Source organism: Amblyraja radiata, chromosome 9 (assembly GCF_010909765.2).
Source record: "Amblyraja radiata isolate CabotCenter1 chromosome 9, sAmbRad1.1.pri, whole genome shotgun sequence".
Classification (NCBI taxonomy): domain Eukaryota; kingdom Metazoa; phylum Chordata; class Chondrichthyes; order Rajiformes; family Rajidae; genus Amblyraja; species Amblyraja radiata.
This window is the reverse complement of record NC_045964.1, coordinates 26389240-26401330: the sequence shown is the minus strand read 5'-3', so window position 1 is coordinate 26401330 and position 12091 is coordinate 26389240. Positions and strand designations below refer to the sequence as shown.

Genomic DNA, 12091 nt, shown 5'->3' with positions numbered 1-12091 from the left:
TTCAATTGTCTGCAATATCTGGCTGCAGCCGCGACCTTGCACACCAGCTGTAGGCAGACCTTGGTCTTAAACTGACCACAACCTCAGTGCAGGTAGTTCCGTTATAATGCACATTTCTATCACATGAATTGGATACAACGTGATTGATGAATCAGGAAATACTACTTGCATTTCACGGGACAATTGGGTACAATGCAATTTAAATTGGGAACCAGAGAACCACTTAAAAATTTACTTTGGAAACTGACAAGCAGAAAAAAGGCTGCCATAGGGGGAAAAAAATTCAATGTTGGAGAGGAAAACCTCTTTACATGTAACTTCCCTGCAGTGATCAGACACCACTGACTCTCAAGGACACAGCAGCTACTGGCCTTTAAAATTGACAATCATTTCTACTGACACCTTGCAACCATACTCTATTCAACAATGGAACAGACAGCCTTTAGTATTTGTAGTTTGCAGTACCAAAAATTAACATAGCTCTTAAAAAAAAAAATTTGAAAATTCTGCGGTATAAATAACTTTTTTTATAGCGAGTCTGAAACTCTCTAGCCACTAACCCCTCCTTTTCTCATTGACAACTTTTATAACACAATATTATTTAATCAATGGGTCTTTATTATCACATGTACTGAGGTTCAGTGAAATTCTTTATTTTACATGCAGCTCAGTAAATTATCACTACTCATAAACAGTGTCAGATTAAGTACAAAGTGTATAGAAATACTTCACTGGGACCAAGAGTCGCCATGTTTTTACACCATTTCCAGTCATAGTCAGAGTCATACAGTACTAAATCTTTCATATCTATGTACCTGTCCAAGCATCTTTTAAATGGTGTTATATATTACACCTCAACAACCTCCTCTGGCACCTTCGGTGTGAAAACGGTTCCCCTCAGATTACTATTAAATCTTTCCCCTCTCACCTTAAACATATGTTCACTAGTTATTGATTCCCCTACTCTGCACCCTATCTATTCCCCTTATGATCTTACACACCACGATAAGCTCACCGTTCATCCTCCTGCGGTCCAAGTAACTAAGGATTTGAGGTTTCTTAGAAACACTATCAGGTTATAGCAGAAAATCCTGTGCCTTACTTCGCCTTTTTTCCGGATGTAGTCGGACAGAAAAATGGCAAAAAGGAATTTAATCCAAATGTGCAAGCTAATGTATTTGGGGAGGTGCGACAAGATAAAACAATGGATGGCAGCATTTTGAGTGGTGGAGTCAGAGGGATCATGGCGTGTGTCTGCAAATCCTGAAATGTTACGCATTGCTTGAACTCATGTCAGATCAATCAGCTTGTTGAAAAGGCAAAGAATTGCCTTCACACTACAAGAGAGATACACGAGTCGTCCTTAAATACTGGAGAGGTGCCAGAGGATTGGAGGGTGGCAAATGTAGTGCCTCTTTTCAAGAAGGGCTGCAGGGAAAATGCTGGGAGCTATAGGCCAGTGAGCTTAACATCTGTAGTTGGTAAGTTACTGGAGAGTATTCTGAGGGATAGGATATACAGGCATTTGGATGGGCAAGGGCTGATTAGGGACAGTCAGCATGGTTTTGTACATGGGAGATCGTGTCTCACTAATCTGATTGATTTTTTTGACGACATGAGCAAATTGTTGATGAGGGCAGAGTTGTAGCTGTTGTGTACATGGTGTTCGACAAGGTGCCTCATGGTCGGCTGCTCTGGAAAGTTAGATCTCATGGGATCCAAGGAGAGATAGCTGAATGGATAGCAAATTGGCTCCATGGAAGGAAGCAGAGGGTGATGGTGAAACGTTGCTTCTCAGAATGGAGGCTTGTGACTAGTGGTGTGCCACAGGGTTCGGTGCTGGGCCCGTTATTGTTTGTCATCTACATCAATGATTTGGATGAGAAAATACAGGGCAAGATTAGCAAGTTTGCTGATTATACAAAAGTTAAAGGGCTGTCTCACGTTGCGAGTTGACACAAGAGATACTCCGAGTTAAAACTCGTGGTAATAACGTACGATTAACGTAGCTGTAACGTCAGAACTCGTGGAGGCAACTTAGAGACTCGTGGCGCTAACGGCAGGTACCCGTGAAACCTGTCTACTCTTGAAAAAAATCAAACATGTTTAAAGTTTTCCACGAGTCAAATTTACTCTTATGGTTAAGAATTGAAACATTTTAACTCGTTGTAAGAACGTAGTGGCCCGTGCGTTTACCTTAGTGTATCGTGAGTCTACCGTGGGAACTCTTTAACTCAGTGGGCAGTCAGCAGTTGATTGTCGCTCCCTTCAGTTTCCCAGGGACTGGAGTTGGGTGGGAAAGGTGGGGGGGGGGGGGGGGGGGCGGAGGAGAGAGGGTGGAGGGTCGGGGGAGACAGATGGGGGTGTCTTCATTTACTGGCGGAGGGTGCCTGTCACTGAAACAAGCAGGTGAGATTTCACATCCACCGTGCCCGCTGACTCCCATCCCCCCTCCCGGTCCGGGGCTCTCCCCCAGAGTGGCCCCGAACCGGGTGGGGGGGGGGGGGCGGGGTGGGAGTCAGCGGGCACGCCGGCTCTTGACTATTTTCTGCATTTCATCGTAAAATGTTCCTGTTATTAAAAAATAGTAATGTCTATCCTGTCATAAGTAATGTATGAGCCTGCAGCCCTTCACCTCCACCCCCCTCCCCTCAGTCCGACACCGAGATCCTGCTGAAGATGGGCAGCTGCCGGCTGGATGAAGTGGCAGCGGGTACCGTAGGGGCAGAAACTGATGGTGTGCAAGGTACATCTTGTTCTTGGGGTGGCGGATGAGGGGGCGCAGCTCGGGCTGTGGGCGAACTGCCACTTGTCGCCGTAGCGGCCCATCGGGGAGCGGGTTCCTCTGGAGTTGGAGCGGGGCTGGGCTGGAGTTGCTGCTGGCTGTGGGTCTCTGGGTTCTCCGTGCTTGCAGTGGGCCTGGTGGGCCTGGGGTTCGGTGTCCCGTTGGTCCTGACGTCTCCGGCCACCCCCCTGGACAGGGGCTGAGACTGGGAACTGTACCGGCCTTGCCCCCTCCCTCTGCAACTGCAAACAACCCCACTCTCCTGCTCACCTAACCCACCCATCCCTCCCAACTCCACCCCCCCCACCTATCCCTTCCAACTCCAGTGCCGTCCTGACCCCCTGGGAAACTGAAGGGAGCGACTGCCCCGGGGCGACTGGCACTGACCTGCTGGCATCGCCGACGTGAAGAGAGTGCAAAGCCCCCGCGCCCGGTGCAATTGTCGGGGTCACACACATGGCCAGGAAGCAGAGGGGTGTAGGTGGGGTGGCAACAGACAGGGCCAACAATGAGTGGAGAAAGACAGAAACACCGATGTGCAAAGGAGACCTACAATAGTGCATGATCTCTCTCGCGTTATGGCAGGTGATTGTCGCCTGCCCGCTGTTCCTGACGCTAAAGCCTTGGGATCGTTGCCCTTCGTGTTGGCCTGGAGGGGGAGGGGGGGGTATTGTGCTGTTTGATCGCCCCCTGCTATCCCAGGGACAGGGAGACACAGCGTCTTTTGAGACTGGTGGGCAATCACTTCCAAAGTGTCTGCCCACCCAGTCAGTACACCTCTCCTACACTTGTCTCCCACACTAAGATCATCCCGCAGAGAATGATCCCAGCCTAACCCAAGAGCCTTGTCACCGCAGACAGATGAATGACTCCTGTGAGACAGCCCTTTGAGTGGTTTTACAGATAGTGAAGAAGGCTGTGAACGATTGCAGCAGGATTTGGATCAATTGGCCAGGTGGGCTGAGGAATGGTTGATAGAATTTAATACAGAGAAGTGTGAGGTGTCGCATTTTAGGATGTCGAACAAGGGCAGGACCAAAGATCCTATAGCAAGCAAGATAGTGCACTCCTGATAAAACGTGTAGTACGCAACGGAGCGGAACGTCAGCCTTTTTGTCGGCCATTTCAGTAGACCCGACCCGACTTTGTATATCCCACTCGCAGTGTAATCAGCGTTGCGGGGGAACAGTTTGGGTGTGTGATATAGTGTTAGATCCATGATTCATAATTATATTACTTTTTGTTAATGATTAACATGTTAAAAAATTATAATTCTGTTAATTTTCTTTTTTAATGTTTTGGATCAAAGCCCCGGGATTGGGATCGGACTGTGCAAGGGTGGAGGGGGCACTGAGTGCAAAGAGGCTGTGCCCACACGCCAGTGTAAAAGGGGAGATCATTCCAATCCACGCTTCCCTCTTTCTGTCTCCGCTGTGCCTTTTCAAAATTAGTTGTTTATTTTTTCCGCAAAAACAGACCTGTCCGGAGCCGGGCAACGAGCGTGATAGGGGAAGAAACCGAAGGGCCGTCTGTTCTCAGCTTCGGATCTCATGCCCGCCCTCTTTCCCCCCCGCCAGTGAGTCTCTTTTGATGGGGCAGAGAGGCAGAGAGAAAATGAGGAGAAGATTTTTACAAAAGATCAGGAAAGATATTGTCAAGTTTGAAAGGGTTCAGAAAGTATTTACGAGGATGTTGCCCGGACTAGAGGGTGTGAGCTATAGGGTGAGTTTAAGTAGGCTGGGTCTCTATTCCATGGAGCGTAGGAGGATGAGGGGAGATCTTATAGAGGTAAACAAAATCATGAGAGGAATAGATCGAGTAGATGCACAGTCTTTTACCCAGAGTAGGGGAATCGAGGACCTGAGGACATATGTTAAAGGTGAAGGGGGAAAATATTTAATAGGAATCCAAGGGGTAACTTTTTCACACAGTATCCCACAGGTGGGTGTATGGAACAAGCTGCCAGAGGAGGTAGTTGAGGCTGGGACTAGACCATCGTTAAAGAAACAGTTGGACAGGTACAAGGATAGGACAGGTTTGGAGGGTCATGGACCAAGCGCAGGCAAGTTGGACTAGTGTCGCTGGGACATTGTTGGCCGGTGTGGGCGAGTTGGGTCGAAGCGCCTGTTTCCACACGGTATCACTCTATGACTCTATATGATGGTACTATAGTGTGTTTAAAGAGCATCGACGAGGATGGTGACAGGATTGAAAGACTGCAATTCTGAGAGAGGTTGGTTAGGCAAGGGCTGTTTTTTGCAACAGCTAAGTTACATTAAATTATATAGTCATATCAATGATCAAATAATTGACAGTACATAATAATTCCTAAGGCTTGGAGCAATAATGCAATGGAGCCGAACTGCATAATGTGTGAGTGAGAGGAGAGGGTGTGAGTGAGGAGGCAGGATGGCGAGGGATGGAGGGGGTGAAGAGGTGACGGGAGGGTGGAGGGGAAGGGGACTGGTGGTCATAGTGATACAGCATGGAAACAGTTGGGTGTGATCCAACTTGCTCACACTGTCCCAGCTACTCGTCTCATCTGCCCCCGTTTGGCCTATATCCCTTCAAGACCTGTCCTATACATATACCTATCCAACTGTTTCTTCAATATTCGGATTGTCCCTCAACTACCTCCTCTGGCAGCTTGTTCCATGTCCTTTGTGTGGAAAAGTTACGCCTCAGATTCTTATTAAATCTTTTCCCCTTCACCTCAAACCTATGTCCTCTGGTCCTTGATTCACCTACTCTGAACAAGAGACTCTGTACATCTACCCGATCTCTTCCTCTCATGATTTTATACATCTGGCTGATGGTGTTAGGCGGTGTGGGGGCTAGAAGAGCTGGGGCATTAGAGGGGGTATGGATTTGGGCGGGTTGGATGTTAGAGGGCGTTAAGGGGTTAGGGGGTATAGGGCATTATAGAGGGGGTGGGCTTTTGAAGGTGGGGTTGTAGGAGATGGGGCTGTGCAGGGGGGGTTAGTGGCGGGCTATAGTGGTTAGTGGCGGGATATGGGGGTTAGTGGCGGGATATGGGGGTTAGTGGCGGGATATGGGGGTTAGTGGCGAGATATGGGAATTAGTAGCGAGGTATGGGTGTTAGTGGTGGAGTAGGGGGGTTAGTGGCAGGGTAGGGGGGTTAGTGGCCGGATAAGGGGGTTAGTGGTGGGGTAAGTGGCGAGATATGGAAGTTAGTGGCGGGGTAGGGGGGTTAGTGGCCGGGTAAGGGGGGTTAGTGGCGGGGTAAGGGGGTTAGTGGCGGGGTAAGGGGGGGTTAGGGGCAGGGTAGTGGGGTTAGTGGAGGGGTAAGGGGGGGTTAGTGTAGGGGTTAGGGGGGTTAGTGGCAGGGTAAGGGGGTTAGGGGCGGGGTAAGGGGGGTTAGTGGCGGGGTAGGGGGGTTAGTGGAGGGGTAGGGGTGTTAGGGGTGGGGTAAGGGAGGGTTAGGGGCAGGGTAGTGGGGTTAGTGGAGGGGTAAGGGGGGGTTAGTGGAGGGGTTAGGGGGGTTAGTGGCAGGGTAAGGGCAGGGTAGTGGGATTAGTGGAGGGGTAAGGGGGGGTTAGTGGAGGGGTTAGGGGGTTAGTGGAGGGTGAGGGGGTTAGTGGAGGGGTAGGGGGGTTAGGGGTGGGGTAAGGGGGGTTAGGGGTGGGGTAAGGGGCGGGGTAGGGGGGTTAGGGGTGGGGTAAGGGGGGTTAGGGGCGGGGTAAGGGGCGGGGTAGGGGGGTAAGGGGCGAGGTAGGGAGGGTTAATGGAGGTATGGGCCATTAGACGGGAGGTGGGGGTTGAGGGGCACAGCCTGGGGGGCCGGGTGTGGGGATGGGGAGGCTGTAACTGCCGGCCTGGTCCAGCTGCCTGACACCCGCCTCCCCCGGCCTCTGAACGAAGACCTACCTGCAGCTCCGGCGGCCTCGGGGGGAAGCAGCGACCTCGGGGCGGGCGGCAGCCGCGTCCCTGCCACCCTCGCTCGGCCTCCACCGGCCGCTGCTGCCGCTCGCCGGGCCCGCGCGCTCCTCGTCCCCCGCGGCCTCGCCCGCCTCCTCCTCCCCGGCGGCCGCGGCCTCGGCCCCGCGTCCGCTCCGCCGCTTCCTCCATGGCCGGCGCGGAGAGTGACGGCGAGAGAGCAGAAGGGGGGGGGGGGGGTCAGAGGGAAGAGTCGCGGATAGAAGGGGGAGGGAATCAAGGCTTGAGAGGGGCGAGAAGAGAGAGTCACAGACAGCTCACAGACAGCAAGGGGAGCGGAGCATCACAGGCGGTGAGGGGAGAGATCAAAGATTATATTGGGAGAGATTAGTACAGGTGTCAGGGGTTATGGGCGAAGGCAAGAGAATGGGGTTGAGAAGGAAATATAGATGGTAATACTTGTACTGAACTGTGTACAAAAATGAATTTCACTGGACCTTGCTACATGTGACAAATAAAGTACCATACAACGCCACACATGTGAAGCTAGAGCTAACGTGAATCATAAACGGTAGAGAGGGATCACTGTAGTGATAAAAATACGAAGGGTTCATTAAGACGTGGAATGCATGGAGACAAATAATGGATAGAATGGATAGCTGAATGGATAGAAAATTGGTCTCATGGAAGGAAGCAGAGGGTGATGGTGGAAGGTTGCTTCTCAGACTGTACACAAAAATGCTGGAGAAACATCAGCGGGTGAAGCAGCATCTATGGAGCGAAGGAGATAGGCAACAGACTCAGACTGTTGGCCTGTGACTAGTGGTGTGCCCCAGGGTTCGGTGCTGGGGGGTTGCAAGCAAAGATTATAGATTATAATATAAAACAAAGATTATAGAGCTCTATTCCCTGGAGCGCAGGAGGATGAGAGGTGATCTTATAGAGGTGTACAAGGAGAGAAATAGATCGGAGAGATGCAGAGTCTCAGAGTGGGAGAATAGAGAACCAGAGGGCATGGGTTTAAGGTGAAGGGGGAAATATATTATAGGAATGTGAGGGATAATTTTTTCACGCAAAGGGTGGTGGGTGTGTGGAACGAGCTGCCGCAGGAGATAGTTGAGACTGGGATTATCGCAACGTTAAAGGAGCAATTAGACATGGACATGGACAGGTCAGGTTTAGTGGGATGTGGGCCAAATGAAGGCAAGTGGGACTAATGTAGATGGAACATGTTGCTTGTTGTGGGCAAGTTGGGCCAAAGGCCAAAGGCCCAACTGTATAGAAACATAGAAAATAGGTGCAGGAGTAGGCCATTCAGCCCTTCGAGCCTGCACCGCCATTCAATATGATCATGGCTGATCATCCAACTCAGTATCCTGTACCTGCCTTCTCTCCATACCCCCTGATCCCTTTAGCCACAAGGGCCACATCTAACTCCCTCTTAAATATAGCCAATGAACTGGCCTCAACTACCTTCTGTGGCAGAGAATTCCAGAGATTCACCACTCCCTGTGTGAAAAATGTTTTCCTCATCTCGGTCCTAAAAGATTTCCCCCTTATCCTTAAACTGTGACCCCTTGTTCTGGACTTCCCCAACATCGGGAACAATCTTCCTGCATCTAGCCTGTCCAACCTCTTAAGAATGTTGTAAGTTTCTATAAGATCCCCCCTCAATCTTCTAAATTCTAGCGAGTGCAAACCGAGTCTATCCAGTCTTTCTTCATATGAAAGTCCTGACATCCCAGGAATCAGTCTGGTGAACCTTCTCTGTACTCCCTCTATGGCAAGAATGTCTTTCCTCAGATTAGGAGACCAAAACTGTACGCAATACTCCAGGTGTGGTCTCACCAAGACCCTGTACAACTGCAGTAGAACCTTCCTGCTCCTATACTCAAATTCTTTTGCTATGAATGCTAACATACCATTCGCCTTCTTTACTGCCTGCTGCACCTGCATGCCTACTTTTAATGACTGGTGTACCATGACACCCAGGTCTCGTTGCATCTCCCCCTTTCCTAATCAGCCACCATTCAGATAATATTTCCTAATCGGCCACCATGTATCGTATGTTGTCAAGTTGGGCCAAAGGACCAAGTTTCCATACTGTATGATTCTATGACTATGACAAAACTCCACGGGGATGCATCAACATAAACGTAGGTAGGACCAGTAGAAATGCAGACACTACTGGGGCAAACAGCTACCTCTGACACAGGACTGTGTTAGAAAATTTAAAAACTATTTATTTTGTCACATTTTTGATGTTTGGCAATCTAATGCTTTTCACAACCAATCAAGTTGTTGAAATGCTGTCATTATTTTAAGGTAGGAAACGCAACAGTCAATTTAAGTACCGATCAATGTGACATATAAAACAACATTTTTTATACTGGCATTGATAACTAATGACTATTGGGTAGGTCACCCCCAAGAATTCCTTTCAAGAACACCACGAGGACTTTCACATTCTTCTGATTGAATATGCAATTGGAAAGTTTAGTTTATTATTGTCACATGTACAATGGTATAGCGAAAAGCTTTTTTTGTTGCATGCTATCTAAGCCACAAATAGGCTATATGTGATTACAATCAGGCTGTCTACAGTGATAAAGGGTATATTATTTAGTGCAAGATAAAGTCCAATTAAATATAGTTCAAAGGTCTCCAATGGGGTAGATGGGAGGCAAACACCACACTCTAAGTGGGACGTCGGTTCAACCGCCTGATTACAGCTGGCTCTCCGTAATGGCTTTTGAACCATTGCCTTTCTGATTTTCATGCTGACAGTTAAATGAGGGACCAGTGTTGAGATGGATGCCATCAACTGCACATAGGCCCTTGGGAAAGCCTGCACTTTTATAAAAAAATGTATGCTCTTATCTTGCTGCTTGTGTGCTGTTATGCGAGCCGGATTAATTCTCCATCTTGACAGACTAGTGTTTTGGAGCAGCTGACAAATATATGCCTGGGTGGTAGCTTGAGTGATTTCATACAAATCCCTACGTCGGAATGAAATGTGATAAAAATCGATAGACTTCGGCTTTCACAGTCACCTACCAATGTTGATAGAGCAGAGTTGCTTCTGCAGATCTGCATCGCTTCATTGATGCAACGAAGATTTATAAAAAACAAGCTCTACTGTAAGTTCCTACTGGACTGCGTTTGTATGTTCTTTGGGGGCTTCCCTTTAATCTGAACTCTGCTTCTGTTACTTCCTTGGTAATAACATAGAAAAACATTCCTCCTGGGATTCTCAATGTGGAGCAAAATATCCTGCTGACTTGCACACTGCAACCACTTCTCTCTCTAGGGTTAAAGCAAAATTGAAGCAAAAAGTTCACTCAGAGTGTTGGGTATATGGAATGAACTGACAGAGAAGGTTGTTGAGGCTAGTGCTATAACAACATTTAAAAGACATTTGAGCAGTTACATGGATAGGAAACGTTTAGAAGGTATGGGTTTATTGCAGGCAAATGGGACTAATTTAGACGGGGCATCTTGGCCGGCATGGACGAGTTGGGCCAAAGGGCCTGTTTCCATGTTGTATGACTCTAAATTGTTCCTGGCTGCAGAATGAAATTTGTAAATATATAATCTTAAACAAACATTTCACTTCCATCAATCTCAGCTGATATTAGCAAAATTCTCCTTCCCTCTACTAAATTGCAGCTCAAGGATTCATATAATAGCGAAGATAGACACAAAAAGCTGAAGTGACTCAGCGGGCCAGGCAGCATCTCTGGAGAGAAGGAATAGATTCTGATAATAGTTTTGGGAATAATGTAAATCTGATAGAGGGGAATTATTCATGCCCATCACTAGATCATGCAAGTTGTGATTGTGAAATCTTAGCTATCAATTCTGGAGCAGAATTTTCTTCTGTCCCAACTTGCTGAGCAGTAAAATAAATAGGGCGGCACAGTGGCGCAGCAGTAGAGTTGCTGCGTTACAGCACCAGAGACCCGGGTTCGATCCTGACTACGGGGGCTGTCTACATGTTCTCCCTGTCACCATGTAGGTTTTCTCGAGGTGCATCGGTTTCTTCCCACATACCTTAGACTGGCAGGTTTGTAGGCTATTTGGCTTCTGTAAATTGTCCCTAGAGTGTAAGATAAAACTAGTGTACAGTGTGATTGGTGGGCAGAATGGCGTGTTTCCCCACTGTATCCTTAAACTAAACTAAACCACAGTTTTTCCCGGCAATAAATTATTTTACCCTAAAATAAGGCCCGAAAATGTACCTGCGTTTTGGAGGCCGAAGGTTAATTTGTTAGCCTAGAAAGATAGACTTGGGCCAGATCGCTTTTAACACATGGGGAGCACACAATGAGGCCTAACACAGGGGTCGGCAACCTATGGCCCGGATCCGGCCCGTAACCCGAACTCATCCGGCCCGCAGGCGTATTTTTTTTCAATTAGTTTTCGCGGCCTGGGAACTGCATCCAGTCCCAGGGCACTCAGCCGACCTGGGTGCTACAGCCAGTCCCGGGGCAGACGAGCCGACCTGGGAACTCCAGCCAGCCCGAGGCAGGCGACCTGGGAACTGCAGCCAGACCTGGGGCAAGCGAGCAGACCTGGGGCAAGCGAGTCGACCTGGGAACTGCAGCCATTCGCGGGGCACGCAGCCGACCTGGGCGCAACAGCCAGACCTGGGACAAGCGGGCTGACCTGGACGCTACAGCCAGTCCCGTGGCACGCAGGCGACCTGGGAACTGTAGCCATTCCCGGGGCACGCAGCCGACTTGGGAACTGCAGGCAGAACTGGGGCAAGCGAGCTGACCTGGGCGCAACAGCCAGACCTGGGGCAAGCGAGCCGACCTGGGAACTGCAGCCATTCGCGCGGCACGCAGCCGACCTGGGTGGCTGCAAGCAGCCGCCGGGACCGGACAACGGAACCGGCCGCCACCTCAGCGCCTTCTGCCAGCTGGCCCGTCAGCCATCCATGGTGTCCTTCGGCACAGGCGCAACTTGTGGAGGTGGTGGTTGGCGGGTAGTTACTGGGCAGAAGGCTGGCTGCTCCGCCACGGGCTCTCTCTCTCCCCCTGTTATGTGATCTCCCTGAGCCAGGAAGTCCCCGTCCCTCAGACTTGAACCGCACAACGCATTGTGGGACAGGCAAAGCTGGAGGCTCCCCGTCCAGATTGCCTCCTTGGAGGAGTTTCACATTTTCCTTTCTACTGACTAAATCAAACCCTTGATCCTGTACCGCCAGCCTTTTTTCAAAATTTAGCAACTCAAAATTGGGGTGCTTCTTCGACGCAGGTGCGTCTTCATTGCCGGGAAATAGGGGTAAATAATGATTTTCAGGCTCAGCAATGCTGGACATTCAGAACAGGGTCAGCAGTGATCTGCAAATCCCAAACTGAAATGTGCATCAACCTTTCTGCTGACTGAATAACTTTAGGAATG

The 12091-nt window shown here is 49.5% G+C and overlaps 1 protein-coding gene across 3 annotated transcripts in view; it reads right to left on the bottom strand.

Moving 5' to 3' along the window:
* The window catches only part of aven (apoptosis and caspase activation inhibitor), a 116666-nt gene extending 109611 nt beyond the window's left edge, over positions 1–7055 (bottom strand). For all 3 annotated transcript variants that reach the window (XM_033026934.1, XM_033026933.1, XM_033026932.1), the window contains exon 1: positions 6674–7055. In XM_033026934.1, the coding sequence (XP_032882825.1) occupies positions 6674–6874 (201 nt within the window). In that variant the 5' untranslated portion in view covers positions 6875–7055. The remainder of the gene's footprint in view (positions 1–6673) is intronic.
* Positions 7056–12091: the final 5036 nt, after the last annotated feature.